This window comes from Urocitellus parryii, chromosome 7 (assembly GCF_045843805.1).
Source record: "Urocitellus parryii isolate mUroPar1 chromosome 7, mUroPar1.hap1, whole genome shotgun sequence".
NCBI classification, from domain to species: domain Eukaryota; kingdom Metazoa; phylum Chordata; class Mammalia; order Rodentia; family Sciuridae; genus Urocitellus; species Urocitellus parryii.
Window position 1 is genome coordinate 182,362,684 of NC_135537.1, and position 19,649 is coordinate 182,382,332.

The 19,649-nt window shown below is 55.4% G+C and overlaps 1 protein-coding gene across 1 annotated transcript in view; it reads left to right on the forward strand.

Annotated features, from left to right (window-relative positions):
- Nucleotides 1-19,649, forward strand: part of Rptor (regulatory associated protein of MTOR complex 1) — a 338,384-nt gene that overhangs the window by 304,232 nt on the left and 14,503 nt on the right. Inside the window, exons 23-27 of the mRNA XM_077800527.1 lie at nt 4,550-4,653; nt 5,229-5,412; nt 6,772-6,882; nt 15,854-15,959; nt 18,802-18,916. Of these exons, the coding sequence (XP_077656653.1) occupies nt 4,550-4,653; nt 5,229-5,412; nt 6,772-6,882; nt 15,854-15,959; nt 18,802-18,916 (620 nt within the window). The remainder of the gene's footprint in view (nt 1-4,549; nt 4,654-5,228; nt 5,413-6,771; nt 6,883-15,853; nt 15,960-18,801; nt 18,917-19,649) is intronic.

The window sequence follows — 19,649 nt, forward strand, 5'->3', positions numbered from 1 at the left end:
CAGCTACAGCCTGCTGTCAGGTTTGCAAACCCTCTTCCGTGGCCCGAGGCTTGCATTTTGCTTTAGTGTTTATTACAGAAACCTGAAACCCTGCAGAAGTAGAAAGAGGAGAACAAAGACCGCAAGGAACCGGCTGTGGCTATGGCCCCAGAAACCCCTGGCATCATATGCCTGTATGGAATGTGGGCAGACCAGGTGTGTCAGAAACCAGGGGCTCATGTCCCTAACCCAGGCAAAATGTCCAAGTGGGAGGGAGACCAAGGCCTGAACCACCAGTGAGATAAAGACTGAGAAACTCAGGAAAGGTACTGAGAGGCACTGCCAAGCCTGCTGGGTCACAGCACGGCTGCTCACCAAGAAGTTCCTTTTAAATGGTGTTGTGTGGAATTTCCCTGCAGAAGCCCCCCGGAAAGACCTTCTAAACTAAGATGCTAGGTGGGCCATGCCTGGGACCAGCTCCATGGTTCTTGGGTGGCAGCCCAGGGACCTTTCTCCCTGAGACTCTGCTATGCGCTCAGGGCAGCCACACAAGAACAAGCACAGAGGAGAGGCTCTGGTGTTAGACCAGGACGCAAGAAAAGACCACTGACTCCAATTAAAATCAAATTAAAGCAAGCTTATTATTTCGACCGGCCGGGCTGCCTCTCCCTCCCAAAACGGCGGGAACAAGACAGCCACCCCACCTTTCCTACAGCCCAGCTTTATAGCCCAGAAAGTTACACAAAAGGGGGGTTACAGATAACAGAACTCTGACAAGCATCACACTAATGGTAGTTTACTTTTTTTTTTTTTTTTTTTTTTTTTTGCTGGCCCCAACATCAGAATTTATGAGGACCATTAGAGCCTCAGAGAGGGTCGTTGTCTGGCCAGGGAAGGCCAATATTTATGAGGCGTCACAACAGTTTCAGAGAGGGCTGCTATCTGGTCAGAGAGCCAAGCATGGGTGAGTTCAAGGCAGGGCAGGCATTCCAAGCAGGTTCAGAATTTGCAGTAATTTATAGAAAGCCGAAATTATCTTTTCATGGCTTTGTGGCGAGATGGCTCCCAATTTTAAGAAAAGACCAGGTTGGGTCTGTCATTGGGAGCAGCAGCCAGCCTGGGGTCAGCATGAGCATAGCCAGGATTCTCCTGGCTCTGACCTCTGCCAGCTCCTCCCACCTCCCCCACCTCCCAGTGTTCAGGCTGTGAGGCTGGTCTTGTCCCTGGGCTGACCCTTTGGGGACATGCATGAGCATGAGCATTAGTGGTAGCACAGCCCCAGGAGGAGCACCCTGCCTCTCCACCTGCGAGGTCCACAAGGGAGGGAGCGAGCCAGCAGGGTGAAACTCCATGGCCTCAGCCACACAGGGTCCTAGGTTCTTGGGTGGCAGCCCAGGGACCCTCAGGGTCCCTTCCTGCAGTGTTCAGGATCTAGGGCACTGAGCTTTGAGTGTAGCGAACACACAGTTAATGTCATACCCAGGACTTACATTTCCAAAAGAGAAGTCTCAAGTAGTTATTCCGGAAACAGTCTGCAGGAGAACCTGTGGAGGCAGAAGCGCTGTGTCCGCGGTCTCTCCTCAGCAGTGGAGCAACAGCAGGTCTGGCTCTCGCTCAGCCTGGGGGGCTTCCAAGCCCTGCGGCAGGCTCCTGTTGAGAGTCCCTCACACATGAATGCAGAACTCTGATGTGGAATCAGTAGGAACATTTCTGGAGCCCACACCCTCCCCACATAGAGCAGCGGTGTTTTCACTGGAGTCCGAGCCTGACCGTGCAGATCCAGAAGGGGGAGTCCCTCTTGTGCCACTGAGATTTCTCCCGGGGCTGTTTCTCTGCCGTGTGCCCAACTTCTGTGTCCTGTGACGGTCTGCTTAGAGAACCGCTAGAGCTGTGATGCTGGAGGCTAGAGGTAGAAGTGGGCTTCACTGCTCCTGGGGCAGGCCCCAGCGTTGCCCGGGGGGATGCATCTCCATCCTGCAGCGTCTCTGCCTGAAACCGACCTTTAACAAAGTCACGCTGCCTCTGTAAAGCAGGCTGGGCACCATGCCCTCACCTCTCACTGCTGCATGCTATGCAGGGCTCAGACCCACTGCCACAAGGGAATGTAGCTCCGGTCTTCCCAGAGGGTGCATCTGTGTGCCAGGTGACAATGACAGCAGAGCCATCAGGAAGGGCTCACACAGGGCACTGGGTCTTATATGCCGTGCTGTCCGTCCTCTACCAAGAACTTGCCCAGCAAGAGGCCCGCCCCATGACAGGACATGCAGGAAACCTCCCACTGTCCCCTACTTCTGGCATCCTCTGTCCTCACAGTGGTCACCTCCCAGGAGTATCCACTCACACTCACTATGTGACCTGTACCCAGCCACGTAACCAGTGCCAAACGTGGACACACTGGGGTGAGAGCAGAAGAGAGCTCCATCCGAGCATGAAGCCTGCTCACCTAGGCCCTGGGAGCCTCCCTCCCCATTCAGGTCCACCTGTCAGAATCAGAAAATGATTCAAAATGGGGGCCTCACAGCAGCAACCCAGGTGTGAGCAGCATCGTGCCTTCTGCAGGCTGCACTCGGCAGAGCTGAGGGCCACGGGCTCCCACAGAGGCTCCCCAGGAGCTGCCAGGAACAGAGGCAGAGAGGCACCTGGGCTGCAAGTCATGGTTCTGAAGTCCCCTGCAGCCCGCCCACAGTCGAGTTCCCCTGCTCTGGGCTCGAAAGAGGGCTGGGGATTTGTGGAGGTCTGCTGTCAACCTCTGAAGCTTCGTCACCCCATTACCTCCCACTGTTTCTCCAGAAATTTTCAGAAGACACATATCACACATATGATTTAATTTTACATTTCTTTTCTCATTTTTAACTTACGAAATCATGGCTGTCAGGTTTTGCAGGGTGTGTGTGCCACAGAATTGACTGAATGATTTAAATACAAAAACAAAACAAATTCACGAAGAACACACATTACTCTTAAATCAAAACATGAGAAACAGCCTTCAAGAGCCAGTCTTGGCTCCTTTTTCCTGCTGGTTCCATCATTTATTTATTTATTTATATATATACACACACACACACACACACACATACATACATATACACACACACACACACACACACATTTGTACCTAGATTGAACTCAGGGGCACTCGTTCACTGAGCCATATCCCCAGCCCTATTCTGTATTTTTTTGAGAGACAGGGTCTCACTGAGTTGCTTGGCACTTCACTTTTGCTGAGGCTGGCTTTGATCCTCCTGCCTCAGCCTCCCTAGCTGCTGGGATTACAGGTGTGGCCATGAGCCCAGCAAAGCCGATGGTTTACTGGGAAATGTCGATGCTGTTTAAATAAAGACCATTATGGTTGTTTTGACTTATGTCTACTGGCGGAACTAGGAACAGCATTCCTAATGGCAAGTCGAGTTTTTCAGAGACCTGAGGCCAGGAGGGCCCCCAGAACAAAGTCCTCGCAGTGGGGGCTCTTGTCTTCTGGCCTGACGTGTGCCCAACCTCCAGAGGCAGCCTGGCATAGCTGGCTCTCAGCGGGAATCCTGATGAGGGTCAGTGGGCCCGTCCTCCTGACAAGACACCAGCCGCCCTGGGTGGGCAGCAAGGTGGCTGCACCCAAGTGCCTTTGCCACCTGGTTCCCAGCAAATGGTGGGTTCCATACCTGCACAAGGTCCACTGAGAATCGAACAGGACCACCGCCCCAGATGCCACATCCCAGCTGGCGCAAAGCTTCCTGTGTTGGAATTAAGCCCAGCAAATGTTTTTGGAAGGACACTTGCGGAACCTATGACCTTCTCTTCATCCATAGAGCTGCATTTGAAAAGCTATTTTGGGTAGCCCCTGAACATGGGAATGACAGGCTGTGGTGACATTCTCTCCTTGAGTGCAGATGACCACAGGGACGTCACTTGGGACTCGGGGTTGTGCCGAGCTGCCCTCCCAGGCCCTGGACGAGGGAGATCTTAAGGAGGTTGTACGGTCACAGCCCGGTAGCAGGCCAGGGCAGGAGACCCCATTTGCCCCTGGAGGCAGAAGAGTGCCGCAGGCCTTACACCCTCCCGGCCCCCACCATCTTCTGGGCCCTGAGCACAGGAGGCACCGGCAGTCACACAGCAGCTGTGCTCGTGGGGCTGCCCTGGTGGTGGCCACCCCAGAGCCCACCTGGGCAGCACATACTGATGAGGTGCTCCCTGACTCTCATGGCCCTGCCTGGCCCTGAAAGCCCCACAGCTCCTGCACAAGGGCTGGTGGATTCTAGGGAGGAGGCGGAGGTGGCCGTGTACGGTCCTGAAGGTGCCCCACGGTCTGCCTCAAGAACGTCATACAGACCACTCCCCGGCCCTGCCCCGACCCCCCAGGCGGAGCCCACCATTTCTAGATGAGCACCAGCTTTTCTTGGTCCAGGGCATTGTTCTTGGGGGCTGATGGGGGCCTTCTGTTGGGGTTTCAGATTTCCTTAGCCAAAAGCCTTTTCCACCATCGTGAAGCAACACACACACAGCCACCAACCTCGTGCGCCTGTGGCATCAGAGGCTGTTGCCTTTCGACCCCCACATTACACGTCCTCTCTTTCAGGCCACAGTGAATGCCCGGCCCCAGCGCATCCTGGACACCTCCTCTCTGACCCAGTCGGCACCGGCCAGCCCCACCAACAAGGGCATGCACATCCACCAGGTCGGGTAAGTGGCCTGGGGCCAGCTTCTGTGCCAGCTGAGGGTCCAGCGCCCTGCCACTGCCAAGCCCCCCTCTCTCTCGCCCCCTCGCTGCCCTGTGTTCTGCCTCCCCTCCCCTCCCTGCTCCCGGGCTCCTCCCTTCCTCCATCTCCCCCATGCCCCACATCTGTCTCACTTGAGCCCTTCTTAGAAGTGGCCCTGCCTCAGGAGCCTTGTTCTGCACATAGTAGGACTTGAGAGAGGAACTCAGCCTGATTTATTGGCCTTTGGGATCTCACCAGGGACCTAGTTCCCCACGTGGGTGGCGGCAGAGTGGCTCTGCCCTGCCACACCAGAGCAGTGTTCACACCCAGAGGCAGCGGGGGTCCTGACTGCCCCAGCGCAAGCAGCCTCAGGCTCCTCCCAGCAGGCCTGCTCCGGGCTCAGTCACCATCCTCTCTGCTGTGCGTGTCCAGCAAGTGCCTGCTCCAGCAGCTGCCCAAAGACGGCAGTCGCCATGTTAGCAGCATCTGTGGCAGGGAGTCTTGTCGCCGAGTGGTGGCCCTCCGTAAAGCTCACCGTCGGCTTTTCTCCCAATGCAGAGGCTCCCCACCAGCATCCAGCACCAGCAGCTGCAGCCTGACCAACGATGTGGCCAAGCAACCAGTCAGCCGGGACTTGCCTTCAGGCCGCCCGGGCACCACGGGCCCCCCAGGGACGCAGTACACCCCTCACTCCCACCAGTTCCCCCGGACACGGAAGATGTTTGACAGGGGTCCAGATCAGGTGAGAAGGCTGCGCCTCCTGTAGCTCTGACCTCAAGCACCGAGCATCCTGACCGGGTGGAGGGCTTGGCCTCTGGTGGGCAGGGCAGAGCGAGGCCTCGGGTTTGGGTCCTGGCATTCTCGCTGTGCGCCCCTCTGCCCTCAGCCTGGTCCCCCATCTTGTCCCCGAGTCCTGGCGACCCCACGGTACAGCACTAGCCGTGAGCTGACCTGTCGTTCCCTTTGTTGGGTGAGCAGCGACGCCTCCTCTCAGGTGGCAGCTGCTCTGGTGTGGTGCTGGGGGCTGTCTGCTTCCCATGAACCTCCAGTTACTCCACACACAGCACCCTGCTCCTCTTTCCTCGGCGGAAAGGAGATCCGGTGGGTGAGTCCGTGCTTTCCCTCCAGGCTGAGAGCCATGGGAGTGTGGCTGACCCAGGCCTCCCGTCCTGTCCAGGCTGTTTGCCACTTTCTCATCAAGGACAGGAGGACCAAAGAAGGGTGTGGAGGACGTGCTGAGGGCATCTGGCTGCCCCAGGCGCCCACAGTGCTGAGCGCCTCTCTGCAGCTGGCCCTCTCATTGTTGTCCAGGGGGCACCAGAGTCCCTGCCTTGCAGGTTGGCCCTGGACCCAGACTTACCTTGTGGTGACCGGCAGTTCTCCGTGTCAGTGCTCAGCCTTCTGGCTGGGCCCTGATGCCAGCTGGGGGCAGAGAGGTGCAGCAGTGTGGTGGCCCCCACCTGACCCATCCTGGGGCTCACCAGAGCCAAAGCCACTGCTCTCCGGGAAGCGGGCACCTCTCATGGCCCCACCCAGGCTCCTCTGTGCCAGGAGGGGTGTGAGTGGCCTAAACCCACCCCAGCACCGGGGCGCCAGGGGACTGCTGCAGCCTTCCCCACAGGGCCGCCCTGCACCTGGTGGACACAGCCAGAGCACAGGGCTCATAGCGGCCCCTGGCATCAGGGCACAGAGGTCAGCAGCCCAGCCCACCCACACCCAGCTGGGCTCAGCCAGGGGAGCAGCCCTGGCCAGGCACTGAGGAACTGATAAACCATGCGAGGCCCACCTGCCCCTCAAAGCCAGCCATGGGAATTGGCCCAGGAGAGGGGCCGTGGCTCTACTGGCCAAACCAGGGGCAGCAGGGCAGATGCCGGTCCTGCTTCTCATCCAGACCCCCAGTTCCTGTCCAGACGGTCAGGGACACCTGGTCACCAGGATGCCCAAGTGAGAGGGAGGCAGAGGGGCCGTCCCTAGCAGTCATGCCCAGCTGTCCATGACCTCTGTCCCTAGCCAGGACCTCCCACAGGCACGTGGGGAGGGAGGGACAGTGAGACTGCTCCTTCCTTTCCCGGCTAACCTCCCCTTTCCTGGTGCCCTGAAGACTGCGGATGATGCCGATGATGCCGCTGGACACAAGAGCTTCGTCTGCGCTGCCATGCAGACAGGCTTCTGCGACTGGAGCGCCCGCTACTTCGCACAGCCCGTCATGAAGGTGCGTCCCCAGCGCGGGCGGTTCCAGAGCCTGACCTCCACGCTTTCCCAGTGATCCTGGCAGCCAAATCCCTGTCCTGCCCCTGGCCCCTGGCCCCTGGCCCAGGGAGTCCCCTCTGCTGCCCCAGCCTCACTGCTGGCCTCTGTGACTCCTTTGTGCCACATTGGTGGCCTTTGGAGGTGGTGCCCATTGCTGTCACGGTGGGTGCTTGAGCAGCAAGACAGAACAGCTCCAGGAGCAGGCTGTGCTTCCCTCCTGTCCTCTCAGGGAGGAGCTGGCTGCCTTGCCACAGTCCCAGGCCACAGGTGTCACTCCATCCTCATTGGTAAGGCCACACAACTTCCAAGGGCCGTGCTTGGTGACACTCCACTCTGGGGATGCTAAGACCGCGCTAGCTGGACCAGTACCAGCACGTTCGGGCTTGTTCCTCAGGACCAGCTTTGGAGTCTGATTCAACTCCAGCCATAGCATAGATGTGTCCTGTGTTCACGGTGGCTCTGTGGCTGTTGGTTCAAGCCCCCTTCCCACGCAGGAGGAACAGGGTCTACCAACAGCATGACTTCCAGTGTGATGGTCCCCGTGAGCATAGAGCACATTCCTGGACTTCTCCCCTTCCTTCCTGTGGCCACCTGAGAACGAAGGGTGCATCTTGTTCTCTGGGCCCAGCTCCACCCTGCTCCCCTCTCACCCCAGTGGACCTGACACAGGCCTAAGACACAGTCTCATGGGGCTGGGTTGTGGCTTAGCAGTAGAGAGCTTGCCGAGCACACATGAGGCACTAGTTTCGATCCTCAGCACCACGTATAAAAGAGAACAAATAAATCAAAAAAATATATATTTTTTAAAAATACAACCTCACCATTAGCACCTGTGGTGGCAGCAAAGCCCCAGTCCCTGGAGCCCCTTGCTGAGGAAAGCAGGGTACACTATTCCATTTCTAAACGGAGAGTGTAAAATGGCCCAGTCGTTCCACAAAGAAGCTCCACAGTCAGCATCAGAAGCCCCCGGCAGCCATTCCCCTCAACCTGCGGCTGGTTTGCTTAGGTGCTACCTTACGAAAATAATCAGAGACGCAGAAGGTCCCTGTACCACTCAGGAATGGAACTGGGATCCACTTAGTGTTCAGTAAGGTTGAATGGCTGAAAAGTACTTAATGTTTGGTGAGCTTTATAAGTAATGGCATAAGGAAATGCTCATGATAAGATTTGGGGGGAAAAAAAGCAGGCTAAAACCTAGCCCTTGCTGTGCGTGCGGCACCTGAGTGCGAGCTCCCAGAGGGCCGGTCGGCATGGCCTGGAGGCGCTGCGCTGGTTTCTGCCTCGCACATTCCTGCCTTCTGCAGTTTGTACTGAGCATGAAGCTGCCCTGTGTCCAGGGCGGTCCTAGAGAAACCCACCCTGACTGCAAGTGCAGCCTGTGCTGCAGTGACACACGGGCTGGGGCAGTCTGGCTCAGCGCCTTGGCACGCGTATGTGCAGCGGGGAAAGCGAGAGGCAGGACAGGAAGGAGAAAGCAGGCACTGGAACTTACAGAGTGAACATCCATGCAAGTCTTGAGTAAGCAGGGTAGCCAGTTAGACCTGGCGCAGACAGAGAACCGTCCTTAGAGCCATGGTAGCGCTGTTCAGAAGCCAGCACGTTCACCTGTAGCAGAGGTTGGCTTCCTGAAACAGGCCTGGGGGGGGGGGGGTGACTTTTGGAAGGTAGCTGAGGACCTGGAGGCCTGCCCTTATTACTGCATGGTGGTGGTGGATGTGGTGGCCGTGGTGGCCGTGGTGGTTGTTTCTGGAAGGCAGTGAGCAGCTCTTCAGGCAGTGCTTGGATGCTGCCTCTTCTCCATCATCGATGTAAGATGAAGGAGGAATGGTCTAGTGCCCAGAGCATGTTTCTCTTGAACTTGGGATAAACTGACGTTTTCCGAAGGGTTGGCTTTTCTCCTGGGCACCACGGAGCGGGAGCCGCCCCAGCATGCAGGGGCGGGGCAGGTTCCCAGCAGTGAGGGCTGTAAAGCGACTGGTCCTGCCAGGAGTGCTTCCCGCAGCAGTGTTGAGCGCTGCTTCCATGCACCTGAGGCCAGTGTCCACCCTGGGACCATCACCAGCTGCAGGAGTGTCTGAGTTCCCTCCCACGGGAGGTCGGAGGCTTGGACACTGCAGATGAGAGTAGCTGAGGGGCCCCTGCAGGACTCCTGCCCCACTCAGAGGCAGCAGGCAGTAGTTGTGGAATAAGTAAGCCGCTGTTTTCCGCTGACCCTGCCAGGTATGCGAGCACACGCTGTCAGTGGGTGCAGCTTGGAATGACCGCTGTCCAGTCCTGGTTGAGAGCACAGTCACCCTCATTGTCAGTGTGTCCATCACACCTTGGCGACCAAAGTCTTAGGGCTAGGGACTAATGTGGCTTTCCTTCACAGGGATTAGAAACCTTTCTGACTGCACAAGAGGGAGCGGGGCAGTTTTTTCTTGTGATTTTTTCAGGAACATTTTCTCCTTTTCTGGATGGTGGGCCTTTGGGCATTCTTTTTATTAATTTAATTCATCATCTAGTGGCATGTTTGTGTGATGAAATGCATTAAGAACTTTTTTAGTTGCCTGCTTCTTCACAGGTAAACTAAAAATAGGGCTTTTTTTGTGTATGTGTGTGTGTGTGTGTATATATTTAGCTGTTGTTGGACCTTTATTTTATTCATTTATTTGTACGCGGTGCTGAGAATCAAACCCAGTGCCTCACACGTGCTAGGCAAGTGCTTCACCACTGAGCTGCAGCCCCAGCCCAATAAAAATAGTTCTAAGGCCAAGATTGGATCAAGAGGAGTGAGGAACCCAAACCCCAGACTACATCAGACTGCGTACAGAACTGAGCATTCACCAGGGAACAAGATGTGGCCCACAGTGACAGCAGGGTGTCCAGATGGTGAGTGGGATGAGGACCCAGGACGTGGCCCCCGTGGCAGCTCCTGCCGGGCCCTCACCACTCGGATCAGTTTCTTAGAGGTCTGTGCCACCAGAGGACCTTGTCATGGTGTGGCTCACCTTCAGCTGAGGAGGCAGCTTTCCTCCCCGCAGCGTGGTCTGTCAAAGCTCGTGCCTACCACAGGACCACAGAGCCCAGTTAAAAACTGTCTGCTCTCTGCTTAGAGAAAAAGATTTATTGAATTTTGTTCTGATTATAAAAGTAATATGACTTTTTTTTTCTCAGTTGGCAGATTTCAAAGACTGATTCTATCCCAAGGTTGGTTCGCAAAGGGGCAGGGCCACAGGTGCCCTGGTGCTGTGGCTATGTGGGCAACACCGCCTCCACAGCAGCACTTGGCCACGGCTGTCAGAATCCTGAAAGAGCCCACGCGGGGGTGTGCGCCTGTGATCCCAGTGACGGGGCAAGTTGAGGCTTGCCTGGGCAACCTAGACCCAATCTCACATGTTTTTAAAAGGATTGGTAGTGTAGCTCAGTGGTAGAGCACCCTGGGTTCAGTCCCCTGTGCTGCCAAAAAAAAAAAACCAGAAGGAGAGAAAGACTTGCCAGTGCGCATGCTCTCAAAACCAGCAGTCCTGCTCTGAGGACTTAAAACCTCTGAGATACATGTGTATTAACATCTGCCCAAAGACACTCACCACATTTGGATTTGCGTTGCTTGTAATAGCCAAAGTCAACATGAGAGTTCATTCAAAATGCTGCCTCTGTGTAGTAGAGCTCCGTGCTCCGTGCGATCCATGTGTGCCTCTGGGAGCCTGGGGCACATGCCGCAGCTGTCCACGAGCCCAGCCGCTAGTCATCTGGAAGTGGAGGAGTCAGGGACAGGGACTGGGTTTGTATTATAAACTTCTGGGTGACTTGAAATTTTTAGAAAAACATTTATTAGTTTTATAACTTAAAACAGGTTAAAATATAATTTTGATTAGAAAAAGAGCTTGAAGAGATGGTAAAGTTATTTCAAGGCACTACCTGTGGAGTAGAGCTGGACCCCAGCTGAGCAGCGACCCCCTTGGTGCTCCCTGCATAAGGAACATGGCCCTCACGCCCCGACCTGTGCTCAGAACACCGCCGTGGGCCCTGAGGGTCCTCGCAGAACTTGCCCTGCCATCAGTTAGATCTGCATCCAAGAAGCTGGTTCTTCAGGTGCATTAGTAAGAGCTGGGAAAACAGAAACAGAGGAAGTGGAGGTCACCTCGAGTACAGGTGTGCACTCACTCCTGAGGTCTCCTCCCCCTCCTGATGGTCCACGGCTATACTCTGCAGCCCGCATTCTTCATTTCCATGGCAACCCTGGGCACCTTCTTACATCTCAGATGACCTTCCCACAAAAGTGGCTTCACAGCTAACTCCCCCAACTACAGAGATTGGTAATTAAAGACCTTTCAGTGAAGAAAGCTCTAGACCTGAGGAGTTCACTGAAATTACACCAAACCTTTATGGAAAGGGACATACCCACTTTACACAGAAAGTGAAAGAGAGAACACTCCCCAACTCGTTCTGGGAAGATAGCGTTCCTCTCCCACTAGAATCAGACCAAGAATCACAGGAATGACAGCTGAAAACCAACGTCTCTTGTGAACATGGCCAAATCCTCAGAGTGACATCCACAAGTCCAAAGCAGCAGCAATGCCGTGGTGACCAGGTGGGCCCTCTCCCCATGAGACAAAGCTGGCTCAGCAGAGACTGAAGAAGAGCCACATGGTCACCTCAAGCCATTCATGGTAAGAACTCACCAGCTAGGAGTAAAGGACACCTGCCCAGCAGTGCTCTTCAGGGCACTCAGCACAGGACTGGGTGCCTCTTCTCTAAAATCAGGGGCAAGGCCAGGCCATCTCATCCCACCGTTTAATAGCCTACCAGAGGTCCTGGACGGCAGGGAGGCATAGAAGGAAACACATGCTTGCAGATAGGAAGGGTAGAAAGAACCCTCTCTGTTCTCGGACGTTATTTGTGTCTAAAAAGTTACAGATAATCTACAAAAGGAGCTGTGGTGAGTTTAGTAAAAGTTTGCAGAATACAGGTATTATGTATAATCAATGGCATTTCTATAAGAAGTAACTAGTACTGCTTACAAAAAGCTCCAAAACAGTACCATTTGTAAAAGCACCACAAAAACCTAGGTATAAATTTAAAAGGAAATCCATATGCTAAAATTGATGAACACTGATGGAAGAAATCAGAGAAGACCTAAATAAATGGGGACCACGTACATGGACCTGAAGACAGTGATGTGGAGATGCCAGAACTCCCTCGGCTGATGGTAGACGCAGGCCGTCCCAGTCGACATTCTAATGAAATTTTTAAAAAATTGACAAGCTTATTATGAAATCTGTAGGAAACAGCAAAGAAACTAAAATGACCTTAGAACATTGAAATTGAAGGAGAATTAGATGCTTCACACTCTGATGTCAAGACCCTGTGTAAAGTTGATCAGAACAGTGTGGGATTGGGGCAAAACAGACACACAGATGAACAGGACAGAACAGAGAGCCCAGAAGTAGATCTGCACAGACATGTTCAGTTGACTCTCAAGGAATGTGTGAAAACAGTGCCGTTCAATGAAGTTTTCAGCAAGCAGTGCTATGTCCCAAGAAAGGGCTTCGCTCCACACTTCACCCCTGCACACCAGCTACACAAAGTGAACACCCCAACTGCAAGACTCCTGACCTTAGAACCTCTAGAAGGAACAAGAGAACCTTCCTGACTTTGCATTAAGATACAGGAGGCATAAGCCACACGGTCTAGTGGCACACTGAACTACATCAAAATCAAACACTAGCTTTGAAACATACCATTGAGAAAAGGAAAGACAGGCAATGACTGAAAACTGCCAAGCCTACATCTGACACAGACTTGCATGTGGTATGCATAAGAACTCTCAGAATCCCACAACTGGGAAAATGCAGCCCAGTTAAAGAATGGTGGCGAAAGACTTGCATGGTCCTTGCCCAGGTGAGACACACAAGTGGCAGATGATCACACGGAGGACCACCGCAGAACCGACCTGCACTCAAGGCAAGATTGGACTAGCCAGGGATGGGAAGCCACTGGCGTGCCCCTTCTTGGCCAACACGGGTGTGTAGGCACTTGGGGGACATTTGGCTGCTTCTCATAAAGTTAGGAGCACACCCCAGCAACCCACAGAGGAACCTAAGAAGTTCATGCAGAAACCTATATGTGGATCTCACAGTGGCCATGTACATAGTCACCAAAGCTAGAAGCAACTCAGACGCACACCCCCAGCAGACAGAGGAGCCAACACAGCCATGCAAGGGCTACCAGTCAGCAGACGAGTCCCAGAGGGCTGCTGGTACGCACAGCAGCAGGGCCATCACAGGCCCGAATGGAGTGGTCCCTTCACACAGCTCCCGGAACAGGCACAACAGGGTTGGAAAACAGGCCAGGGGTTGCCAGGGCCTGGGGCTGAAGGGAGGTCTCGTTAGGGATGCAGGAACTGTCTCTGTCCTGAGCAGGGCTGGTTCTAGGATCCTGGAATTTGCAAAACCCACAACTGTCTAGAGGAGGTGCATTGGATCTCTGTGAGCCACACTCTAGGGGATAGGCGCTCTCTTCTCTTACGCGAGGTCATACTTAAGGAAAAGCACAGCCAGTGAGGTAAGGACCCTTGTTGTTGGTATAGACGTCGTGCGCTCCAGGGGTCCGACAGGCCCCCTCCAGCAGTGCTCCTGGAGGGGCTCAGGCAGGATGTGGAGTCAGTGGGCACTGCTGCCTGCTACAGCGGCAAACACACTGTGTGGCTTCTTGTAAAGGATGGAGGGTTGGAACTGGGTCACGTACTCCCCCATGTCTGGTGTGTCGACCTGAGGGCTCAGCCCCTGGAAGAGCACCAGTGTCCTTCCAGCAGGTCCCTCTCCCCTGAGCTTTACCCAGCCTCGCCATTCTCCACAGTCCTGTTCCTGTTCTGGATCGCATCCCTCACCCCTTGAGCCTTTTTTTTTAATACTTATTTTTAGTTGTTGATGAACCTTTGTTTTATTTGCTTATTTATATGTGGTGCTAGGAATCGAACCCAGTGCCTCACACGTAGGAGGCAAGCACTCTTCCACTGAGCTACAACCCCAGCCCCTTGAGCCTTTTTAAATGCAAAGGTCTGAAAATGAGGCCCAGCTGCAAGATGTGCGGGTTCTCCTGCCAGGACCCTTCTGTGACATGCCCCCAGTTGCTGCCCCACAGCCTTCTGGGACCCCTCATCTTCCTCAGATCACAAGCCCAAGGGTTTCTATTTGGTTTTCCCATTTTTTGCAACCGGAAAGGAGCTGGCTTCCTGGCTTTCAGCTGTCGCACCTCTGTGGGAGGCTGCAGAGCTGTAATTGGTTTCTGTCTGAGGAGAAGCCAAGAGGTGCCAAAGTCGCGGTGTCATGATCCTAATCACGTAGCAGCGCTGTTCCGCCACCCACAGCCCCCAGGAGCTCCTCCCTCCTGTTTACCAGAGCGCTTTCTCCCAGAGGGACACAGGAAGAGGGACAGCAGGGATTAAGAACCACCACAAAGGACAATAGTCTCTTGGCCAACTTCCTCTTTTCTGTCCTGAAGTGTCCCCAGCAGTTGGTGCCACTGTCCTCAGCTCGCCCTCCCATCTCTCTGCCCACCCACCGTCTCCCTGCCTCTCCCTGCACCTCCTCTGTCCTTTCTTACCCTCCATCTGTGGGCCTGCAGGCTCCCCTCCGAGGGCTCGCCTGGGGGAAGCTGCAGTCTGGGGCCTGGAGACTCTCGATGCTGCTGGTTGGAGATGGCCTGGCCACCTCAGATGCACTCCAGGTGCCCCCACCACAGAGAGCTGGTCAGGGGCCTGGAACTCGGTCCCCTCACGTCCCCTCAGCACCTACGAGGCCTCCTTCTCCAGTTTGCCTCCTCTGCACGGGCTTCACTCGTTCTCCAGGTTTCTCCTTGTTATTGCTCTACATTTCTGGTCATTTGTTTTTTTTTTTTTTTTTTTTTTTTTCCGAATAAGCTCTGGATTGTCACAAAAGAAACCCATTATTATGAATCCACAACCCAGGGCCTGGGGATGTGGCTCAAGCGGTAGCGCGCTCGCCTGGCATGCGTGCGGCCCGGGTTCTATCCTCAGCACCACATACCAGCAAAGATGTTGTGTCCACCGAGAACTAAAAAAGAAATATTAAAAATTCTCTCTAAAAAAAAAAAAAAATGAATCCACAACCCACCCCTGCCATCCTGGGGCCGATCCTTGGCTGGCCCGAGCCAGGGAGCCCTGGGTACCTCTTCCTGTTGCTGGGTTTGGATGTCCTCCTTTTTGTTGTTGCTTTTTTTGTTGGGCTTATGTTTTGTGATTTTTAAGAAGAAAAACACAGTGATAAAATGCTGGAGAACAAGCCGTGGGCCCCCTGCCCACACAGGGATGCCAGGCAGAGAGAGCTGCCGCATGGTCATCGAGAGCCATCAAGCCTCCTGTGTTCTCTGTGTGTGGCTTTCCCATTGCTGGGCCATGCACACAGGGACGCAAGCCTGGCCGTCTTGCTCAGTGCCCTTTATCCTCGAACTTCTCCTCAGGAGCAGCTTTTAGAGTGACACACATGTGCTCTTGACCCACATGGCCGTCCTGACTGGCCCTGGCTGCTGTGGGAGGTCCTGCCTCTGCTCCCTGAGCCAGGAGGAAGCAGGCCTTGATCTCCTTTACTTAACGCCTATCTTGGAGGACTTCCCAATGGAACCAGCGGGTCCACCCTGGGTGTGAGGTGCAGAACACTCCCACATCTCATGGATGGTCTCATCGTCCAAGCCAGCGTGGCCTCTGGCCTGGCGCAGGCTGGGAGGCACTTCCTGGGTCTCAGCTTGCACCCTGCAGCTGTTAGCCATGCCCTCAGCCAGCTGGGCTAGAGGGTCACCCAGCCCAGGCGTGGATGGAGAGCACCCTGCAGGCGTGGCCCTGAGCTGCCTCTTCTGGGAAAGACATCCTTCTTATGGGCACAGTGACCGTTTTCAAGTTGCTGAGTGTAATTGGATGTTTTCTGTCATTGAAGATCCCTGAAGAACACGACCTGGAGAGCCAGATCCGCAAGGAGCGGGAATGGCGGTTTCTGCGGAACACCCGCGTCAGGAAGCAGGCGCAGCAGGTCATCCAGAAGGGTAAGAGCAGCCAGCGGGGCGGGGCATGCGCACAGTTCTCCCTGGTGAGCAGAAGGCCCAGGAGGGTGCCTTGTGAGCAGCCACCTGCCAGACCCATGTGCAGCCTTGTTCAGCCCCCACTCCGCTGACACCCAGAGTACCCCTGTGCCCCCCTTGCAGTTAAGTCCTTCAGCAGGCTTGTGCAGACTGGAGCTGGGAGCAGGGAGGACCTGGCTTGGGGACAGGGGCGCCTCGGGGCAGAGGGGCTATTGGGACTGCACTTTCCATGGGCATGGTCACTCCAGGAGAGACCGTCAGCAAGGCCCTGGCTACTGGCAGCCTTTTTGGGGAGCATGACCTCTGCACTGTGGTGTTTCCAGAGGGAGGATACAAGTGCTTCTTAAGCCCTGGGGGTCCATGTCTCCCTAGATGACAGGGTGTCCTTTCCTGGGAACAGAAAACAAATACAGGTCTGGCCTCACCCAGTATCTCCACGTGGTCCTTGGAGTGGTCTTCAAGTACATCCCGAACTGCTTTCAGTCCCATTTGCACTAAACCTCCCAAATTAGCAACAGATGCCAGAAACCACCCCCTTGCTAACTACCTCGTTTGCACCATGAGGTGGAGGCAGTGAGCGACTGAGGACCGCAGGCTGCCGCCACTGCAGAGGACTGGCAGAGGGAGCTCCCAAGAGCAGGTCTGGGCTGCAGGCGGCCCCCCATGGAGGCAGTGAGCAGGAGGCCCCGAGGGCCAGCAGGGATGAGAGCCAGGCAGCCTCAGCCCAGGGCGCAAGCCCACGGCTTGGGATGCAGAGGTCATGCCTCCCCCACCCCTGACCTCACAGCCGGGCACCCTTGCCCACAGAGTGGCTGGGCCGGGGACCTCAAGCTGCTCATACCAGCAGTTGGTCCCAGCTGTAGAGGTGGTATGTGACTGGCATTTCTGGTCATGAAACAAAAAGCAAGATTTCTAGACATAAAAAGAACAATATCTTTATAAACCAGTTAGGAATTCCCTTTTCCAGTGTTTGTGACCAAAAAAAAAAAAAAGGATATTTGTCAAAAACACAGGAGAGGGGCTGGTGGTCTGCTGGAAACGGCAGCACACACGGCAGGGAGACGCCGTGGACATGGCCTGAGAGCCGCTAAGGTGAGCAGAGTCTCACCCTCTCCAGGCACCGCCAGCTCAGCACTGGGGCGCGCTGTGCCTGTTTTTATTTGAGAGCCACCTGTATGCTAGGGAAGATGTAAACAGTAAGTAGAAATGCAGTGCCTGTGGCTGAACGCAGTCAACAGGAGAAGCACAGTCGTTGCCAGAGGACAGGAGCCAGGAAAGGCCACCCAAGGCGACCCCGCCTCTGCCTTCGCCAGCTTCCACTTCCTCAGCTCGGTTCTGTGTTTGCTTTTAGATGTCTCCCTTCATCTTTCAGTGCTCAAAGCCATGCCCACTATTTTGGCTCTCTCTTACAAAAAGAAAAGGAAACTCCCTGGGTGAGAAGGAGGCATCTCAGGCTACAGCAGCTGGCTCCACCGACACACGCCCTTCGCCTGGGCAGAGCCCTCCCACCACAGACCACTCTCTTCTCCTTAGTGCGGCCTCTGTTGCTTGCTGACTTAAGAAAGAAGAGTCAGCGCACACCTGTAATCCCAGCTGCTTGGGAGGCTCAGGCAGGAGGATCAAAGGTTCAAAACCAGCCTGAGCAATTTAGTGAGACCATGTCTCAAAAAATAAAAAAGGCTGGGGATGTAGCTCAGTGGTTAAGCACCCCTAAGTTCTGTCTCTGGTGCCAAAAAGAAGGAGAAAAAAAAGAAGAGTTGGAAGATGGAGGAGTTGGCCGAGCCACTCACTCAGCTGAACACTGAGCAGTGCCGACATTCTGTGGTTGCAGCCCTTGGCACTGTGGTCTCAGGGCCACCTGAACAGCATAGGGCATGGGCAAGGGAAGGAGGCTGCCGTGTAAGACCCACAGCCAAAGTCAGCCCAGCCACCCACAGCAGATCAGCTGTGCCCAGGTGGGGGCTGCCCTCCTGCTGGGCTCCCCCGCTGCTCCACACCAGCACAGCTACACAGAGCCACCGGCTTTTCTCTGTCCACCCTGGAGATGGTCTCGCCAGCTAAGGAGGCATGTGGTCCCCAAAGCACCCAGATGCCAGGGCACACAGGAGTCTGTGGTCAGAGCTGGCCTTGCTGCCTTTCTCCTCAGGGCTGTGCAGAAGAGTCACCTGCTAGGGCCCCGCACCTGGTCCAAGCAAACCCCCGTTGTCCAACAGAAGCATATCTCAGCCCGTCCCAACTGCGTCTCTTGCCTCTTCTGGTTGTTTCTCAGGTGGGCTCTTGCAAAGCCCTAAGCGGGTATTTCCTTGTGCTGGTGTGAGGCCTGGTGAGGAACCCACACCCTCTCTGGCTAGCCTTGTGAGTCTGTGTCCTCTGGTCATGGACTCCTGGCTAGCCTCTCTCTGGACTGGAAGACCCCTTGAATGTGGTGCAGGTGGTGGCTGCCCCTGTCCCAGGCCTGAGCCCTGGGGCTTCATTCTGAATCCATACACCCTTCCTAGACCCCTCAGCCACAGATCTGCACTGCCATGAACACTGCTGCCGTCTGGCCTGAGGGCCTTGATGGAGCACTTGCCAGCATCAGCTCTGAGCCAGGGGCTCTGCTGTGAGCAGAGCACCCCTGCCCCTGGGATGCTGCCTCCTGGGGTGTGCTCTGGCCCCCTCCCTGGATCCTGCTTTGCCTTGGTCTCCTTTGTGCCTCTCCCGGCCCCCAGACACAAGCATTGACACTGGCCTTTCTAAAACATGTGGGTATTGCGGTCTACAAGCCAGCCCTGGCTCATCCTGCTTCCCCCCCACCCCCCGGCAGGCATCACCAGACTGGACGACCAGATATTTCTGAACAGGAATCCTGGTGTCCCCTCCGTGGTCAAGTTCCACCCCTTCACACCATGTATCGCCGTGGCTGACAAGGACAGCATCTGGTAGGCCTCACTCACGGACCCTACCTGGGGACAGCACCAGTGCCCAGCATCCCTGCGTTCTCCCCGCCATCCCCTGCCCACCCACCCGTGCCCCGCTCTAGTCATGTTACTGAAGGTGGTCCCTAGTTCCATAGGCCTCAGGACAGGGACAGGAGCCTCCAGACCTGCTCCATGATAAAGAAGCATGTTGAGGGGCTCCCACAGAAGAGCACCCAGGAGAAGGCGCAGCCCCGAAAGCCGGGCCTCACAGCAGTGAGCCTGGCTTGTGCGGTGCAAGGTACCCGCTGGTGGTGAGGTGGGCAGGGGCAGTGTCGTGACGCCTACTGTCCTCACCTGCTTACTCCACTTCAGTTGTGGTGAAATGTGACGTCCAGGCTGCCCACACTGGACGTTTCCATGCTGCCCCCAGAGCACCCCATCTTCCCAAATTGTCGCAGTCCCATCACACCCAGATACCCGCTCCCTGGCCTGGCTGCCCCCACTGTGCCCCAGATGGGCAACTCTAGGGACTTGTAGAAGTGACTGCACAGCACTGCCCTGTCGTGCCTGGCTCATGTGACACAGCAGTGTCCACGGCAACTTGCCGTGGTGTGGCAGGAGCGGGAGCTGCCTTGAGCCCTCTTCCACTGGAAGGGGAAGCATTTTCTCCCCCACCCCATCTGGGCCCCCAGCTGGCTCTGCACTGCAGTGGACGGGGGTGGACGTGTAGCCCCATGTTCCTGTCATCTCTCCA